The following is a 20,672-nucleotide window of genomic DNA, read 5'->3' on the forward strand; positions in this document are numbered from 1 at the left end:
CCAGGTCTGAACCATCTCCACCCAGCACTCCTGCAAGGTGAGTCCACAGCACTGGGCAAACTGCACCAGGCCTGGGAGGGGGACAAACAGCATCACCAGTAGAAATCTTGATTCCACCCTCTGGGATGGGGAACCCACAACCTAGGCCACACAAAACTGATAGAAACTGCTACAACACACCCAGTAACTCATTTTTGCTACAAATGATGTCATGACTAAACAGCCTTGAGTGGGTGATTTTGCCACTGTGCCCACCCAGTAAAAGCCCAAAGGTCAATTCAAGAGGATCCAAGACCTGCACCTCCCATGAGCATCCCATCCCAGCAGTGTCTCTCACACCTTCAGTTTTCTGGGTTTTGGTTAAATCTAAGGAAAGGCAGGTTTATGTCACGAAGGTCCCACAGAAGAGCCTGGTGGTAATTAACTAACAGACCATGACCAGGGAGCCCCTGCTCCCTGGACTCAGTTGTCCCCATGACCACATCAAGCAGAACACAAGCCCAGCAGGTGCCGCGCTCCAGAGGCAGTTGACAGGCATGCTACAGCCCCACCAAGTTAAAGCAGAAGAGCACAAGCCAAACTCATTTTCCACTCATATAACTGCAGTTCAGGAACTTCAAGACAGGCCTAAACGACATCACTTCCTCCTCTGAAGGATCCACTGCATTCATTTGGTCTCTCAATGCAGCAGCATGCTGCAGTTCAGCTCCAGCACACATGCAAAGTGTCATCCTCAGGCTGCAAAGCTGACCAGGAATACCAAGAAGGTAGCTCCACCAAGGAACAGACAGGGCAGACTATGCTAAGTGGACACAGACACAAACCAAAGCACCATTAACACCACCAGTCAGTTCCGCCATGTATGTAAGATGACTGGAGACAGTGACCACCAAAGGAAACTACAACCCAAGTGACTTGTCCAGGACACTTCTCCTTGCAGCCAAGAGACTGAGCCTCAAAGACCATTTCTTCTCTCCACTGTTGCTTCCCAAGCTGTACATGCAAGTTCACCCAGACGAGACAGACTTGAGCACTCTGTCTCCAGTGGCAAAGTTCTCTGTGCACACAGATCTATCTTCTACTGATGCCCTACCCAGAAATGCTCTTAATTCATATCATCACATTCTTGATAGCAGCAGAAGCTCCTGCTCAGGGTGACAAATCAACATTGTGACCCATTTGTATGCCACAGCACGAAAGCTTCATGACGCTGTCTCCTTGGTACGACTGTAGCTGCCCTCGCCCCATCTGCCAGCCTGCTCTTTTCCCTGCCACATGCTGTGCGCCTCTCCAGAGATTACAGAAAGCATCTCTGCCCACGACAACGCCTCTAAAGCTTCATCCCACATCTCCCCCCACCTCCTCTTTGTTAATGACACCACTACAGGGCTGGAAACCTGAGCAGCTAGTGTAAAAAAGCAGGAGATTCCTTTAGGAGATCTTCATTAAATCACGGGATGTGGCACCTCCAATGGCACGCGATCCCTCAGCCAAGGGGAGGCATAAGCAAGATCTGCCTTTGGGCAGATCTATCTACAGGCCAGTGAAGTGGTTCTTCTCTACCCTTCCATTACTTAGTATCTTTCTGGGATGAAAAAAACATGTGCCCTTATCCCCGAATCATGCCAGATCCAGCAATTAGAGGATGCCTTAGCACAAAGCTCTGCCAATGCACTGCAGACCAAAGCACACGTAAGCAGTTACAATGGAAACTACATGGAAGAGATTTTGCTAGTATGGAAATGAACAAAGGTAGTGATCAACTTTTCCCATATCCTTCAGAAGAAGGATAAAGAGAAATCCTCTTAGATCAGCTAGAAACGAAATTAAGCATGAAGAACAGAGAGGCACTGAAACAGACTCATTTAGAAGGTTGTGAAATCTTCAAAGGATGTATTTTAAGCATAGGTTGGATAAACATCTGACAGAAGACCTTTGGGTACATTTGGTTGTCTTCTGTGAAGAAGAAACTGGATTTGACTATTTCCTCAAGTGTCTTATATTACAATACCTACAAAGCCTCAAAATTTCCTCTTTGCCATTAGAAATACAGTATAAACAAGATATGTTACTAGTTGGTAAGCATCCTTTGTGAGCAACAGCAGGAAAACGGATTATTAGATTATTAGATTAGATTATTATTATTAGTGATCCACTATAGATACAAATTGCACGGGCAAACAGAAGTTACTCCTCAGGGTAAGGCTGACACTCGGGTTAACAAAACTTTCCAAACTTGGATAACTCAAGATTAATAAAACCATGAAGTATATAAAGGCTAAGGTGAACCTTAGACTCCCTCTCCTGTGTTTAAAACCCAAACGATAGTCATCCTTTCTTTCCCCACAGGATACTTTAACACTACACCAATGACCCCCAACTTCAACACAAACAGAATTTTCTTCTTGACATTTGGATTCTATCACACTGAGCTGCTCTGAGATCCAATAACACTCCTCATACTTGTCACATTCATTATTCAACAGCAAACAAAAGCTCTTAATAAACTCTTGGCTATTCAGAACATCTTTCTAATCACCCATACATCTAAATTCACAGATCACACATGCTGGACACCATGTAAAAGGCAATCAAGGTTAAAATAGTCAGCATGCTCTGTCCTGGTTTCCATCTCGGTGTGACTCAGTTGTGCTGCTTTGCCACAGCAACACCTGCTACTAAAACCAGAATAACACACAGATCAGCCCTTTCACAGTTAAATTGAACCCATTTATGCAACACTAAGTGAACTAAACCTTGAGAAAAAGTCCCAGGGCCACTCAAATCAATATGAAATTAACTTTAGACTTGTAGTGTTTTAGCTCACTAGGGACAAGTTTAAATTAAATTGTATGTCAAAACATGAATTTGTACAATTTCCCAAATCTTACAATATGGAAAGTGTCTTCCCTCTATGTAATTAAGATCCACCACTGAATGAAACCCCATGGTGAGGTCTATGCTAGGAACATTCATCCATCGTCCTTAGGTGGTGGCTCTGAAGGGTGCAAGAAAAAAGTTGATTTAAAGTTAAAAATCCTCCCTGATCTACAAAGGCCTCGATATCAGCCCCTAGTTTCAAATAACCACAATGGGCTTACACAGTCAGTATCCTCAATTTAATGAGTACAATATTCTCCCAAAAGAACAGAGAAAATACTCAAGAGGAGACGAAGACATTATACACTGTTTACTGTCAGCTGGGGCAGAACTGGCAGCTGAACCTGAGTCTGTAACAGCCCAGGGTCTGCATGAAGCTCAAGCCTTGTATCTCCACTGACTCCAGCTGTTTCACAGCCTGTGCTCCCAGGCCTTGCAAACATACTCACTGCTCTTCATATGAGTGATGGTACTAAACTGCCCAAGTTACCTGGAAAAAGAACCTTTATTTTAAAATAGTATCTCAGAAGACTTTTTTTTCCCCCTAAGGATAGCCTGAATACCATGAAGGCAGAGACCACCAAAACATTAATTACCGTAGACCAGCCATACACATTAACATATAGTACTCACATCACATAATTGCAATGCCTATTAATCTTAAAACCACAGGAAAAAATACAGTCTAGCTTGTGGTTAAGGTTTCCTAAAAAGTCATATGCAATCTCCGAAAGCTCCAACAGATTTTCTCCAGAGCTTTCCCTGAACATGCATGAACAAAATATACAAGAAACTTCCAAGTGGGCCACCTTGCACTGCTGCTGGAACAGTGTCGTCTCTTGCTTCCTCCAACACGGAGCACAGCCTCTTACAGGCAGGGGCTGCATCTCCTTTTTACCTGCAAACACCGTAAGCAGGAGAGAAACAATTGAAAAAAGTCAGCTGGATCTAAAACTTCATCTCATGAGCCACCCTGCAGATTCACTGGACTGCTACTGACTACATGCTCAGGAAAGCTTGGTTGTGGTGAAGACCTGTGGTTTACAAACCTGGATTCTGTAATTACCACCTCTGATTTACAGCCTCAGCAACGAAAGGAGGAGGGTTTGCTGCAACCTAATGGTGGGCTCTTCAGTATTAACCACTCTTCACTATCACTCTCCTCTTATTCACATGAAATAAAATCCACACAGCTCCTTCACAGAGCAGACTGGGAGCAGTACTAGTTGGCTAACAGGGATCTGCAAAAGAAGTTTTCGTCTTTCAAACCTAGACTGCAATATGTTCGGGAAAGGAGAAACAGCAATGCTCTGCCCTCTGGTCATTTCCCAAGAAACTGAAATACTGGAGGCATAATTGCAATTAACTGCTGCTAAGACCACCAGCTCAGCAGCAACTAGACCCTTCCCATGCCTCCTGAGTGAATTCACTGTGGTGGTTTTAGGAACTGGGTGAAGACATCAGAACCAGCAACTGAATCCTGCCAGTACACTTCTCCCTTCTTCAAACATCCTCCTCAAGACCTGGGGGAACAAGGAATCATTAATCTGGAACAAGGAGCATCTACATGTGGCATTAGCTAGAGCACCATATACCAGCAAGAAAGAGAACACCTTTTTCCCTGGAGCTAATCCCTGCAAAGGCAGCTGCTTTCCCAGCAAACCTTTATGCCAGCAGAAACGCAGTTCCTACTCAGTTGGTCACAGTTCAGTAATGCAGACAGATGGTCTCTAACTCGTAATTTTTGGACACAGAAAACCCCACTTGCAGTAGTTTAATCATGTTCTTATATATACAGGGCCAAGGCTAGCAAGCAACCCACCCAGCCTCTCTTCCACAGTGAGGAATCCTTCTCAATGGGAATTTGTGGAGAAGCCTTCATCTTTTGGGAGTGACTTACACCTTCACAGAAACATAAGGCAGAAAAAGACGAGTGTGAAAAACAACCAGGATTTCCTCTCCACTACCAAGTCATCTTGCCTGCCAACCTGCTTCAGTCAGGCAGAGGAGGGCTCCCTCCCACCGAGTCTGGTACAAGCATTTTCCTACCACTGGTTCTGTATCTTTCTCTCCAAACAGAGGTCACAGTACTGCACACCAGGCTCTTGCCCTCAGTCACATCACAGCAGGTCAAGGAAGCTCCAAACCAATCTGGCAAGCAAAAGCTTTTGGGCTGTCAGAGCAACAACAGCACACCCCAGGGGCCAAGCTACCCAACGCAACTGCTGGTGAAGCAAACAGGGGAGAAGGAAGGAAGAGCTTCTCCACATGAAGCAGGCGATAGTGAGGAAGAACCTCTTTACGACTGCTTCAGCAAATACTCTGTCTTCAGACCAGTTTCTTTTCCATTCAGGAGGGGGTCAGGATACATTGGAAGTACCCTGCACCACCGTCTAACCAAGTCCCACGAGACCTGATTTCTGTAGCTCCAAAAAGGGTGAGTGGGAAAAGAAAAATTCTTATAAAGTCAAGTGAAAGGAAGCAGGAGAGAAGCACAGTCCTACCTCCTGTCTAGCCTTGGTGGTTTGGTTTTTGTTTTTTAAATAAGCAAGGTTTGGAGAACACTGGGGAAGGACATCAGGCAGGAATACGCGGCCATCGGGACCAGCCCAACTGCAACAGGGATGCTGCTCAGCTGGGCTCAGCAGGGCTGACCCTCAGCACAGCCGCAGGGTCAGAGCTGCCAGGGAGGAAAGTCATCCTCCCACTCTTCTCTTGGAAGCTCCATTCGATGTGCTCCGAGCTGAGCTTCCAGGCCTGGTCCACACTTCATTGGCAGCCTGGTGACTAGTTCAGAGGACAAAGAATAATAAAACTCACTACCCCATTGCCAGATTTTTTCCCGTGTAGAATTGCCTTGCTACTTTCTCTGTCAGCTAGGAACTAAATACAGCCTCTGCCTTAATGCCTGGTGACAAAAGAACATAGCATCAATATTTAAGGCAATCCACTTCCCTTGATGAAAGTAACACATTTGTGCCAAGTTTATTGTTCAAGCAGGTGAAAGCAGCACACTTCAATGATGGGTTTAGCCATTTTGTTGGTTCGAAAAGTAATTCCAGATCCTTCTGGATGAAAAGCAATACAGAATTTAAAAATTTATATTTGTCTCATCCTTCCAAAATATTTTTTTTTCTTTTGATCTAGCATCAAAGAATTTCAGGACAGATATATCATTAGCTATGCCAATCAGAAAAGCAGTGAATCTCCAAAACAACTATTTACAGCATATGTAGGGAAAACCACGCATTAAGTATTTGTACATCAGATCCTGCAAGCTAAGGGGAGAAGCAGGGGGTTCCTCCCAACAAGCAAAACTTCAGGAAGTTTTATACACAGATTAGTTCTACTGAAGGCTGTAGACATTGGAAAAACAGCATTATCTGCATTGAAAGAGTCCATTAAATGCTCCAACCCAAATATTCTAGACAAATACAGTTCCTTCTGAAAGACTTTACACAAGGCACGGGCCATCACCACAGTCCAAGACCCACAAGGCCTAGAAAACTACATAAAGACTAACAAGTGAGGCTCAACTATCCGTAGTACAGATGGATCACTTATTGTTCATTATTAACAAAATAGCATTAAAAAAAAACCCCAGGAGATTACAGCTCCCCTGGAACAGAACACTTATCTCCCCGACTCTCCCCTTGCAGACTCCTGGTGCCTGAGCACAAGCCCACTTTCAGCAGAAAGCTGGAGCTCACTGCATTAAGGAGAAAATTAGCTGTGCAAGTCAAATGAAGAACGTATGCTTTTCAAGTTTCCTTTTAATCTTTTGATGCTAGATAAAAGGAAAAAAAAATAAGATCCATCTCACAGGTATGCAACTGTTCCTAAAATGAGCACTGAACAGCAGTGATTAAAAACAGGCACAAAGACTAAAACAATATCCATATGCAGTTTAAGCATCATCCACAAATACTGAACCTGTCAGTGGGAAAGAGAAGATGATCTTGTGGCAAAGGTCCCCTCTCAGCCTTGCTGGGTTCAATCTCCACCTCCCTGCCTGCCTGGCCTCAGCCCTCAATTCAAAGGAATGGGATGCACCTCAAGTTCTTGCAAGAATGTGGACCCTGCTGCAGGTCCTGGGACAACTAAGTATCTGCTGATGAGCTCTTCTAAACACCTCATTCTCAGCTCTATTTGCTACAGAACAGTAACCCTTTAAAATATGATGACATACCCCCCCCAACTGATCACCCAGCAATGACCCAAGCAAATAACATTCTGCACAAGGACACACCTATGTGACTGAAACCTTAATTCCAAATCACAGTCCCGACTGCAATGCTGGTCAGTCAACTGCTCTCCTCACCGACATTTATACCTATAATGATTCTATTTGAGTCAAATGAGATTTTCAGTTTCCTCCAAAATAATCAAGAGTTGAACACAGGATGTCAAAACGAGTACTGTCTGGAAGCAGAGGGAACATCCTTCTCACATCACTGATCTGGAAAGGGCAAAGGAAGCAGCAAGGATAAGGGAAGAAAGAATTGACTGAAAACAGCATTATTCGTCATCAAGCTACATTATTTTGAAGAACACAGCCAGCAAAAACCACGATCTCTTTACTCTAAACTATTTGCACCAATAACAAATTTTTAGAGGTGGAAGCAGTTCATTAGGTCAGTTAATCTGATAACCTATGTAATACAGTTCATGAAATCCCAACCAGTTCCTCCTGCACTGAAATAAATTTTTGTGAATAAAGCACTTCTTCTGCAACAGTGTTAGGGCTTAATCTGATTCAAGATTTCAAATCAAACAAAGGAATAAGATTAGAACGAGGAACTCTGACATTTTTCTTAGAAGTACAATATTGCATACCGCACAGTAAACTCTAGAAAGACATAAGCATTTTTCTCATCTGCTAGAAAAGGACTGTCTCACCCTTAGATTCATATGCAATAGTTTTCAAGCTTCTGAAACGTACAGGCACCTACATCCTTTCTAGGAAGGATGTGGATCTCCAGAGAGCATGTGTAAGCCCACAGGCAACAGCCTCACTTCACATTATCCTTTATAGCTCCCTAAACAATTATACAAGTTCTACATGGCCCAGAGATCACAGGTGGGAAACTGGTACACACTAGCCAGACTGCAAATAACCAGAGAGGGCTTGGGGTGGTCTTGAATGAATGCCTGTGGCAGTACAAAAACAGTAATAGCCCAAGATGTTTTTTTCCATCTTCTGTTTTGTAAAAGCTTTCTACAAAACAGCATCTTTCAAAAATGCCACATTAACACAATGCCACAGTAATTGGCATGGAAGACAAAACTTCTGACACAAGTTCACATTTAATTTACTTATAAGACTACTGGTGTGTTTTTACTTCAAAACCACCAAAACTATCACAAGGAAATACAAATACAAAAGCTTCAAATAGAGAGAGTGTGAAAATCATAAATTTCAATCACATACTCCGACTACTGTAACAAAAGAGTAAACAACATCAGTTATCCCCTGATAATCTATTATTAAAGGTTAGCCTCAAAGGAATATCTCCCCGACCAAAATTTCCTTAAAAAAGAAAATTCAAACGTGAATTAATCTTTATTAAACATGCATACAAATAACATAAGCATAGATGTTATCACAAGCATTTCAGACGTTAAAACTACAAAAAAGACAGATGCTTCCCACCTCAGCTGTGGTGCTAATCCAAAATAACATCGCATCTCTGGAGGACCTGCTCATGGGCATTATTGAAGCAGCACATTGCAGCAGGCAGGGTCAGTCTGAGTTTGGCTGATTTCAATGGCAGCAGGATCTGGCTATTAATTAAGTACCAGATTTCCCATTGTCCCAACCCTACCACACCTTTCCTGATTAAAAAGGGCAGCTTTTAGAGCATTTTTGTTTTAGTTGTTGCTCAGCCAAGTCTGGCTGCAAAGCCGTTTTTCTGGCACACATTCACATAGCAGAAATGCTGCTCTCCCTGTGAGAAGTGCCCTTCTGATCCCCGGAGCAACCCCAATAACACATTTCATTTCCATCCTCCCAGAAGATGTGATAAACACACTCAAGTCACCTCCTTGACCTCCCAGAAGTTTCTCCTGGCTCACCTCCCACCCTGATGAACACCATCACACAGCCCTGTGCTCAGCCTCTTCTCTTTGCCTGTGCTTACCTTACCCCAATTAAAAACCTGCTTTCCATAGACGAAAAAGTCAGCAAGCCACCCTCACACTGCATTTCACATGACTTAAGTTTCATACCAGAGGTACCACCTAGAAAAGTAACCAACTCTTGTTCTCACGGGTCTGGCCTGAGATGTCGGGTCCTGCCTTCCCATTCATCTGTAGTGCCAGTTCCCATCACACCACCTCCAGAAGAATGTTTTCAAACAAGAACCACTGCACTTTTCTAGACACGTGGCCTCCTGCTTGGGAAAAGCTTCTCATTAATTGTAAGCTGGCTTACTAGAACAGGAAATTCCAGAAGGAAACAGATGAAATTGCATAGAGAGAACGGGACCCAAGCAATACGAAGAAAGAAGCAGAGCTCTTTAAAGCCAACAAGGAAGCTCTGATCTTGAAGACTGCTGGAGCTGGTGGAGTCTTTCACAAGCAGACTTACTCACATAACTTATTCAGTTCATCAACATTATACAGGAAACAACTTTTTAAAGACCTAAAGGGACAGAAGGTAGAAAAGGTGGACAGTAGACTACCAGGAAAGACATCTATGCAGGCCTGGAATAAAAGCTTTAGCCAGGCAGACAAAAGAAAAGCAAATATTCCAAGAACAGGTACCTCCTAAAACCTGCGTGCAGTTTCAGCTTTCCATCATTGTGAGAGAAATTCCTTTTGGACGTCACCAGTTCAGCCAGGCACATAACAGCAGCACATCAATGGCACCGGTCCTTCCTCAGGGTACAACCCTGCAGTGCTCCTCTGAGGGCTCAGAGGTGAACAAGGTACACAGCTATCTTCTCCAGGGTCTTAATTTAAAAAGCTACAAGTGTACCCCAGCATCTGCCCAAGGATCACTCTCTCCACAGCACTCCAGTTAAGCAGATAAGAACACATGTTGATACGTTGCCTCTTGAGGAGTACTGGTTTAAGTAAGTTGATGCAATAGGACCAACTCCCTTAGCTATAAGCAAATGGGATTCCCTCCAAAACTTTTTTATTCCACTGTGAAAGCTAGAGCTGTTTAAATTTATAAAGTTATTAAAGAAACTGTATTCTTAACAGATCTGGCTCCATCAGACAACTTTGGTGATGGGTATATATCAGTAAAAGCCTGTAACATTCAGCTTTAAACAGCGCTGAACAAGCAGCATCCCTTTATTTAAGCTCCCAACAGTGAGACATGAAGTTCTCCTAAGCTGTTAAAAGCAGCCATTTATTCCACATCACTGCATAAGCAGTGACGCCTCCATTTGCCGTAAGATTTCCAATTACACCAAACATTACTATGTCACTGGATATTAGTCAAATGGAGAGCCATGGCAAAATGAGGCAAAAATACTGCCTTTTAATGGAATACATTTCTAAGAGACATATTAACTAAGACAATTAGCAGAAAGAGCTGATTTCTAACATATAATTCACAGTAAATGCAGATATTACTCAAAGAGTATAATTTCAAAACACACTGAGTAGAAGCAACTTTAGGTTTTCCATTTGCTGTTACCAGTTTCTCAACCGCCAGCTGACTGGCACGAACACTCTTACCCTGGCACGGCGGTAACGCTGCCCTTAACCCCGCAATGCTCCCATACCCCAAAGAGAACCCGCTGGCCTCCGCACCTGTACACACCTCCTGCCATGTGAGCGAGACCACAAGGACCGTACAGCAGGATGGGGCTCTGCTACCTCATTTTTCATTGTTTCGACAAACTTCTCTCCAGAAAGCTATTTTTGGAGATGAAAAAGCATTACCGGGCATGAAAATTTTCTTTCTCACACTTAATTCAGGGCCCAATCCTACATATAATTGCCTTTGGCTAAACTCCCAGCCACACTACAAAAAATTATCTTTTTTTTCATGCTCTGATAACTGGGACTCTTTGCTCTGATTCTTGAATACTCAAACGTTGCTTTGTTTTAAAGTTTCACACTTGGCACAAAAGCAATACCAAATGAGGAACATAGGTTTTGTCTAGTTAAAAATAAAAAAAGATCTGTTCCGGGAAGAAAGTAATGAACAATTTCCGGGAGGTAATGTTCACTTGGAGAAAATCGGAGACTACATGCGTCCACCGTGTTCCACACATCGCCTCCTGCATTTAATGATATAGCCAGAGCACTGACAGCACACGGGATACAAATACATGAGGTAGCTTCTCACAAACACACAGAGCACAGTCCATCATCAGAAACCTGCAGCTCTGAGCCAGACTGTGCTGAGCCTCCGCTGGATTGTCACCAGTGCCTCAGGTGGTTCATCTCAGAGCCAGCTCACGTATCTTTAAGATAAAGATAAACTGTTATGCTGTCATCACTGGCATCCCAAAGTATGTATATGGGAACAGATACACATAGGCACTTCTGACATGGGGACACTTACCACTTATGTGTCAATAAATTTTGTTAGAAAACAAACCAGAAAGCCTTGACTGCAAACAACTATATGGTGGACAGAACTAGATGAGCCCAAGGGCCTTTCCAACCCAAATTACTCTGTGAACCCACAAGCCGATCCTACCATCACACAAGAAATCTTACCTTTCAGTCTCAAAATGAAACTGCTGCAAAAGGAATGGTGCCAGAACCAGAATCACATATGTGAAACAAAAAGTATTCCTGCAACAGACTTCCTTGACTGGTCCTCCAAAAGCTAACATGGCTGCACTTAATGCTAAGAACACACTAGAAGGTTAGAAAAGTATTTTTATTACTAAATATCACCTATTTTTCAGCCTTATTTTTAAGGAAGAGATTACTAAATTGTTCATCTATGATTCATATATTATTTCCTTTCCCCATAAACTCTTAATTCTTTAACCAATTTTAGCAAATTTCAACCTACCATGGTAGAGAAGGGAGAGATCCCAAAGGTATTATGCTCTTACGAATACAGTAATCAAGCAAGAGACAGACTTCAGCATGAGGAAAACCACAACATTAGACACCAGCAAATCTACAGAGAAAAACCCAAAGGAAATGAGGCTTCATAAACCTTCTCTGCTTACAAAATGACTTAATTAAAACAAGACAAAGTCAGAGGCAACTAGATCCCACCACCAATGGGATTGTCAGTAGGTGATTTTTCATGCTGAAGTTCAAAGGGTGAGACACAAATGGCTTTCAAGACAACTTGCAGGAATATCGCACAATTAAGACAAGGAAAAGAAGCAATCAGGCTGGTGTTGGTAGGGATCCTGTGGACTGATGAATATTTCTTTCAGCATCCAGAAGACACCAGAACTCCACTAAGCCATCCAGAGCCCACCACCGCAGACAAGCTCCAGTTCAGGCAATGGCCCTCAGGCAGGAGCCACCACTCCAGGGACAGCAAAGATTCTCCCCCACTCACTCTGCTACCTACTAAACATGAGGGAGCTGGATCACACATGCATACAAGCAACAGCTAATTCTAATGCAGAGGTACCAGGCACATGATCCTCTGGCACAGCATGAACAGTCTCTGTAAGTCACTTTGGGATTTCTGAGGCCCCAAACCAGTACACTTTTTAAATTATTTGTGTTGATTCATATTTGTGTTAGAGCAGTTTCAGGCACATCATACCTGTTCTACAATACGAAGGACTGAAAGGAACTTTCCCTATCACTGTGCATAATCCTGTTATTCTATATTATTTATAAACTATTCAAAATCATCACAAGATCTATCCTAAAATCAAACAGATGCCTTGTCCTCATCTATTCCTCTCCCAAGAGCTTTTCCAGTCCCTTAATGTTCTTGCTACAGGCAACTTTCATCTCACATCCAGCCTGAATTTGCTCACAGCCAGTTTTATACACATTTGTTCTTGTGCTAACCTTGCCCTTTAGCTCTAACAGTTCTTTCCCCTCCCTGATGCTCATCCCCTTATGTATTTATAGACAGCAGTCATATTCCCTCTCAGCCTTCATACTGTAAACTAAACAAGTGAAACTTTCAGTCTCCTCTGGTCAGACAGACTTTCCAATCCCCCAAACACCACAGCCCTTCCCTGCACCTGTTCCAGCTTGAATTCCTTCCTTGCAGACGGACAACTAGAACCATACAACACATGCCATGGAAGGGCCCAGCAAGGCACTGCACAATAGCATTAGTACACCCTTATCCCCACAGAAATAAATCCCCAATAATCTGTCTTTTCCACCAATGTGTCAGCTGTGACCCTCAGCCTGCAGTCAAGGAATACACCCAAGGTTTCCACAATAGCTAGCAAATTGTGTGAGACCTCTGAATAAACCCTGGTGACAAGCACGGAAGTGCTGCAACTGAAACACTACACCAGCATTAAAGGAATAACTTTATCCTCTCAATTTAGTAACCACAATGGTCCAGGCTCTTGCATGTTGACCAGACTCAGTCCCAGCCAAGAGCCTGTTTGGCTTCGCCAATGCCGAGGCAGCCACACCACCAAGCAGCCAAGAGAAAATGGGTAAAAAAAAAAGAAAATCAAATAAAAATTTAAATAAAGCCATAAACAACATTCTTGCCCTGACTCTGAGCCAGTCCCATCACTAAAATCCTATGAGACTGTAATATAAATTTGATTAGAAAGTAAATAGATAGATAGGTAGATAGACAGATAGCAGGGGCTCAAATCTCTACATGCCAGAAGGATATATAATGAAGATGCTTACTTTTTATCCCATTTTTCTACTTGGGTCTCACCATCCACTGCTGGCCACTAAGAGACCAAGATACCAAGCTAGACAAGCCTCATGTGTACCACTATGGAAACAAACTTCTGTCCTATTTATTTCAACATTGGATCTCCACTCTTCACACTCTCCTGGGATCCTGTAGGTTTGTCACTGTTTATATTGGATTTTGTAATACTTCGGTAAACAACTGAAAGATACTGTTGCCTGGTACACTCAGGCTCACAAACTGTTGTTTGTTTTATGCAACCAGTAGCATATCCACATTGTATACAAAACAACCAGAAAGTGTAAGTATTATATTGGAGTTCTTATCACCATAGCTGGAAAAGGAAAACCCTTCCTGCTACAACCAGTCATTATTACATTTTAAGTGTTAAGAGAAGCCACAGGAAAACTCTAAATGCTGACATGCTACAGCAGTTTATCTTTTCCTGTCCTGAATAAGAAGCACTGAAGCTAGTATTAAATTTGATCTAGCCTTGCTGCTGCAGATCTCCTATTTCCACCACATCCTTATGCTGGTTTTGGCTGGGATAATTTTCTTCACAGTACCTAGTATGGGGCTATGTTTTGGATTTGTGCTGAAAACAGCATTGATAATACAGAGATGTTTTAGTTATTGCTGAGCAGTGCTTACACAGTGTCAAGGCCTTTTCTGCTTCTCACACCACCACCAGTGAGGAGGGGACACGGCCAGGACAGCTGACCCCAACTGGCCAAAGGGCTATTCCACACCATATGGTGTCACACTCAGCATATAAAGCTGGGGGAAGAAGGAGGAAGGAGGGGACATTCAAAATGATGGCGTTTGTCTTCTCCAGCAACCATTATGCATGATGGAGCCCAGCTTTCCTGGAGATGGCTGAACACCTGCCTGCCCATGGGAAGTGGTGAATTAATTCCTGGTTTTGCTTTGTTTGCATGGCTTTTGCTTTACCTACGAAACTGCCTTTAACTCAACCCAAGAGTTTTTCTCATTTTTACCCTTCCAATTCTCTCCCCCATCCCACTGTGGGGGTGTGAGCGAGCGGCTGTGTGGTGCTTTGTTGCCAGCTGGGGTTAAACCACAACTCCCCATATTGCTGACACCAAATAGGTAAGAGCTGCACCACAATCCAATCAAGTTACCATACAGGGTGGTAAGTGTTGGAAAGGCAGGCCCAGCCACTAGAGCCACAGGACAAAAAAATAATCAGCTGGACTGGGAATTAATATAAATACCTACAGGAAACTGGGTATCTCTGAGCCAAAATTCCACTCTTTTCTAAGTTTAGGGCAGGAAAACTCACCTATTAAGAGCCTGCCAGCACAGGAGCCTAAAGAATCAAGGACTGAGCTTACCCTGCAAACGCAGTTCAAGGCCAATGAGTCTTAAGACAGCCATTCTCCCCACATGAGAGGAGTCAGAGGCCACTTTTGACAAGATAGCTTTCGCAATATGGGCATACACGAGGAATAGGCTCTACTCACATGTCCAGACCAAGATCACTCTTCCTTCATTGTCCATTTCTCATATCTTTTGGGCATTAAAACTAATTTAATTCATTTTTATTAGCACTTACAACTTCAAGGTAAAGAGGTTTTCAGGGATGAAACTGCTAAATGAATGTATATGTTACTGATCCTCACGTATCCCTCAGCAACCCAAAACTCACCAGCTATAATAACAACAGCTGCTTGGAAACCTTGTACAAGTCTCTCTTTTTTATTTCCCCAGATGGTGAAGTTTTTTTTTCCCCTGTGCATTAAATAATCAAAACACACTTACCAAATTATCATATCAACCCATAACCATGCATGACAATTATTTCTTAAATCAGGATTTCTTCCACTGAATTTCAACCAAAAACAAACATGGTATAGAGAAGAAATGCATGCTTACAGTGAAAAACCATTCATCAGCTTAAGTAACTCTAATAGATGCCACTTTAAACTAAGCCTGCACCATCTGTTCTACCCCTCAATTAGAGAAGCCAAAAAAATTATTCAATACACAGTTTAAGAAAGCCAGCTAATTTACATATGTAAGTTTTATTTCTCTTCAGCTCAGTGAAGCATGCTCTTGTAACACTTGATATTCAGACACAGATCAGAATGGAAGGCTGCTTTCTCTAGCACTATTAGAAGTTTTGTCAGGGAAATAGAATTTCCCTGAAGTATTTCACCACATAAAAAATTTCTCTGTAACATCCCACCATACATTTTAAAGGGTGTGATGTCTCGATAAGTAACAAAACCAACTAGCTGCTAAACAAAGTCTGAAGTCCTGCACACATGAACATAAACCTCAGGACACAGCCCCGCACAGCTCTCACCCTGCAGACAGGGGAACCCGCACAGCACTGTGTCCTCAGCCAGGAGGCCTTGGCAAGTGGTTGTGCCCTCAGCCACCGGGCTCTTCAACCACGGCAGTTCGGTTCCTAATTCCCCTTCCACGAGCACAGCGAGCTGCGGGGCACAGAGCCTCGCACAGATCAGGCTGCACTGGGGCAAAGGGATCATCCCATGAAAACGTAAGAGACTCCTTGGGCCAGCGCAGCCTGCACAGTGAGAGCAGTGCAGTGCCAAAAACCCACCACCTGCCAAAGCACAGGGGAAAAAGAAGTTTCATCCAGTTCTTTACCGCAAACCTCCACCATGTTTCACTTCAAACTGGTCTCTTCTGCCACTCTGCAACATGAGAAAACACTGAGTAGAACCTCTCTTCAATTTGATGGACCCTGACCTGCTTGAAGGCTCTGTCACCACCAAATCTCTAAGCTGAGCTCACTCTTGGGTGTTGCTAGTCAAAAACAAACCAGCAGTACCACGGGCTGCATCCAGTGTGAACCTCAGCTCCAAGAGTGCAGGCCACACATCACAGGGAAGAGAAACGTGCAGGAGACATCAGCCTCATTGCTAGATGGAGGTGATGGTACAATACTCTCCTGTTGTGGAGAAGCAGGCAAGAGAAGGTCACTGCCAAACACCCTCACTTCACCTCTAGGAATACCAGCCTGGTAGAAAACTGCTTTAAGATCCTGGACATATTCCCTTATGTTACACCTCAAAATGAAACATCAATGGCACATCAAAGTCTGGGTACTGAGAAAGGCACCTCTAGCCATGGATGAGTCAGGAGATCCTGCATATCTAACAACAGCATTACTAAATACTGCCACAAGCAGCCCAAAGTGAGACGGCTCACCATGGAATTACTGATTATTTCAGCTCTCTCCCCTAGGATTGTGAAGCTGAGAGGACATGCTGAAGCCCCTGACACTGCTGCATTGTTTAGCTGCATTTCTCAAGACAGCTCAGTGCAGACCTTAGTTATTGTTCAGGAGATTCAAGGCTCTGCAAAATAGCTGGTTTTTGCTTAGCTAGATAGGAAATGGAGTCCACCATAATCACCACCCTAAAACGGCACAGACCAAGCAGACAAAGCACACAAAAAAAAAAAACAGAACAGAGGCAGAATTTCTCTGTGTTCTGCAGCATCTTGCAATACCTTCTGCACCCCAGTCTCACTAATATGCCCCACACATCCTAGTGCACATGCAAATGGCAGCTGTCACTGAGCTCCAGAAGAAATTAAGAGCTTCAAAAGAGAAATCACTCTGCATCATTCTTCTTTCTTCGACCTACCTATAAGCACTCCTGGAAAAATACAAGCCAAGCAATGCCTGTTAGGTGCTGTTCAAGTGCACTCCTGGCAAGCACAAACATGCAAATAGCCTTGCACTGGACCTCAGTGCCTGACTTCATGTAACAACCCTCATGTTTCCTCGCCTTGAAAAGAATCCTGAACTACCCAAGTGCCTTCTGCACCCAAGGCAGCTGCCTGTTACAAAGCAGGGATCAGTGACCAGGTCACAAGGCCATTTAGAAGAATTCCAGAGTGCTGACTGCTATCAGAAGTGTGTTAGGTCTCACTGTTTCACACATGATGCTTTTACACGCTTGGACAGCACCAAGGAAAGAGAAGCATCTTTTTCAAATGAAGGGAGTGAGGTGAGCAGAGAAAATATAATGGCTTTTTCAACCACAACCAAACAACTGCAGTTTAGCTCTCCAAACGGGTATTCTAGAGCAGTGATGCTCAGCCTTGCACTCTCAGGGTTGTCACACTAATCCATGAACTGGATCAGATGATACCAACTACCCTGTTCTCCCTCACACCAGACAGAGCTGAGCTTCTGAACCACCATCCCACAACCAATCCAGAAGGCAACAATCACACAGCTGCAGCACTAAAACAAAAGGAAGCGACTGGCACATGATGATGCACTAAGCTGTGCTTGGATACGGAAGCAGACCTCACTACACCGCTAACCTCCAGGTAGCCAGCTTGCCCCACTCAAATGCTTCACATCCTCTATTATATTCATTCCCTGAGAAAACACCCTCCAGACATCTAAAACATGCCTCTGTTACACTTCCTAAAACTTACTAAACACAGTAAATGCTATCTATAGAACACACACATTAATGAACAGTTAGCTCAGCAGCATGAGTTCTGGAACAGTGTCACTGCAGTACAGAAGTGCCACCAGTTTGTTACTGGAGGACAAATACCACAGTGAACATTTTAAGTGTGTAGTTCAGCAGACAAAATACTGGGAAGGGGCATGGGAGAGGGAGAGAATTCATCCTTAAACAAATTCTGCAAACTAAGTGTGATGCTGGAAATGCAAAGAACTGCATAGCTCTGCGATCCACATCACTTTGTAAAATCCATGCAATCCACACATTTTGTAACAATTTCAAGTTAAATGTGCTTGGGTTACCTTTCCACTGAGAATCATAGAAGTCTAAGAGAAAGCCAGTTAGCAAGAAAAGGGGGAATAAGAACATGCCTTGCTCTCAGAAAACTATCTATAGCACCTGGTAACACCAAACTAAGGTTTCTTAATGTGCTCAGCCAGAATGGATCCTCTATTGAGAGTGTACTGGCTTTGGTGGTTTGTTGGTTTGGGGTTTTTTGTGCCTACATGCCAAACAGCTTCCACCATAGCTACTTGTTAACAAAAACAAAGACAAAAAAAATGCAACTATGTAGAAGATGGACCGATACACTGCAATCTCACAGACATTTCCCAATCAAAATTTCTGTTAAAAATAGTGTGAATTAATCTGAGGATGTTCAGCTTCAGAGCACTTGCAACCTCTATGGCTAGTCTCTCCTTCGCTTCTCCAGGAAGAACTCCAGTACAGCTCTCAGTTAGTTAGCAACAGGTTCAGCACTTGTAGGAACTTTAACTCTCTGATTTTTCTGGATTTATCGGAAAAGAACAAAGTCTCTTATTACATCCTATACAACAGGCTCAGAGGCCTCATGAAGGGACCAGGACTGGAGTTTTCCAAGCCACAGCTGCAAACCCTCCCCACTCCCACAGCACAGGGCACTGGTAGCACTTCCTCCTTGAGACCTGTAGGGAGGTGAAGCAACATGACACTGGATAACAAGGCAGTGAAGGTCCATGTCCTCCCCATCCATTGCAAAACTGTGAAATTCAACAGAATATACATACACACACACACACAACCTTTCCTGAACTAAGTGCAGTAGATCAATTGCACTGAAGTTGCCCACAGAATAGGGAACACAAATAGTCTAGCAAGATTCAATGACAGAGAAATATACTGCTGTTTATATCTACTTTTTGCATTTTAGAAACTCTCTTAATATGGCAGGAAATCATCAACATTGCTAACTACTAGGATGATCAAAGCATGCCACCAGCTAACAAGATACACAAAGAAACCAGAATATCACAAAGTATGAACACCAAATGTAAATCCATTCATTAAAACGCCATTTACTAAATTCTTACTGCCTTGAGTCCTCAATATCATATCAATTGTCAACTACCAAGATATGGGTCAAGAATTAATTCAGCATAATTATCAGCTCACAGAACTGTACATTAGAAAGTCTACTATACAACTTCCACTTAGATCAAGTAGCACTTGACATTGAAACGTCTCACTGTGATCACATTTCCTGACAAATCTTACCTTGTAATTGCTGGAATTTACCCAAGAAGTGGCCAGTCCATCAACCATTTTATCCAGCATAGTCTGATCATGTTCAAGATCAGCTGACTTCTGTTTATCTGAGAAGTAATCTATCAATTCCTGGCCAACCTGAAGTCTCTTTCCAACATCCTTCTGCAGCACCTGCGCTAAGCAGTACTCCATACTGGGCTCCATAGCGTCTTAGAAATACAGCACCAGCAAGAAAGCTAGAGGGCAGTAGGTCCAAAAAATCCCTCTATAAACGTATGCAGGAGGTCGCCTCTTTGTTCGATGAAGGTTACTGAGGGTCTGGGTTTCAAAGATGCAATTCTGAGAATGGCAACAATGCACCATGTGTGTGTGAACAGCAGCTGGCAGGATATTAAAAGTCCAATTCAAATAACTAGTAATAGACGAAGCAACGAGCTGTGCTGTACTGTCAAGTCTGCAATAATTCCCAATTCAGCAATCCATTCTGAAAGAAATGAAAAAGAACAGTATTACAGGTTAAATCAAGACTGGAGCAAAAACGGATCGAAAGCATGTCACAAAATAGGTTATTCATATACAGCTGCGAAGCTGTGACAAGCTGGATACGAGCAGCATAGTTCTATTTTAAGGACTCAGACAAGGTAGGTCAGGACAAAAACCTTTGGTTAATCTTCACAACAGCAGTTACCCATCAGTACCCTAGAAGTTTTAGTGACAGACAGTAAATCTGGGGCTTAAGTAAGACCTGACTAGTAATCAATATTTTTGTAACTATCATCATCACCACCCATCCACAAAGGCAGAGACAAAAATCCTTAAGCAGGTCACCAGGAAAATACATTTGCTTTAAGAAGTGAAAGCAGGAAGAGGTCTGGATCCTGTTTTGACTTTAGCTTTCAACAATCTATGCCATCAGCTGGCCGGCAAGATACAGCACTAACACTGGGTTCCAAGAATGTAAAACTAGCAGTTTTTGAAAAGTAGGTGCTCAAGACATT

The 20,672-nt window shown here is 43.1% G+C and overlaps 1 protein-coding gene across 8 annotated transcripts in view; it reads right to left on the reverse strand.

Moving 5' to 3' along the window:
* Window positions 1-19,951, reverse strand: part of CLASP1 (cytoplasmic linker associated protein 1) — a 156,073-nt gene extending 136,122 nt beyond the window's left edge. For all 8 annotated transcript variants that reach the window (XM_080346549.1, XM_080346551.1, XM_080346545.1 and 5 more), the window contains exon 1: window positions 19,684-19,951. In XM_080346549.1, the coding sequence (XP_080202675.1) occupies window positions 19,684-19,878 (195 nt within the window). In that variant the 5' untranslated portion in view covers window positions 19,879-19,951. The remainder of the gene's footprint in view (window positions 1-19,683) is intronic.
* Window positions 19,952-20,672: the final 721 nt, after the last annotated feature.

This window comes from Nesoenas mayeri, assembly GCF_963082525.1.
Source record: "Nesoenas mayeri genome assembly, chromosome: 6".
NCBI classification, from domain to species: domain Eukaryota; kingdom Metazoa; phylum Chordata; class Aves; order Columbiformes; family Columbidae; genus Nesoenas; species Nesoenas mayeri.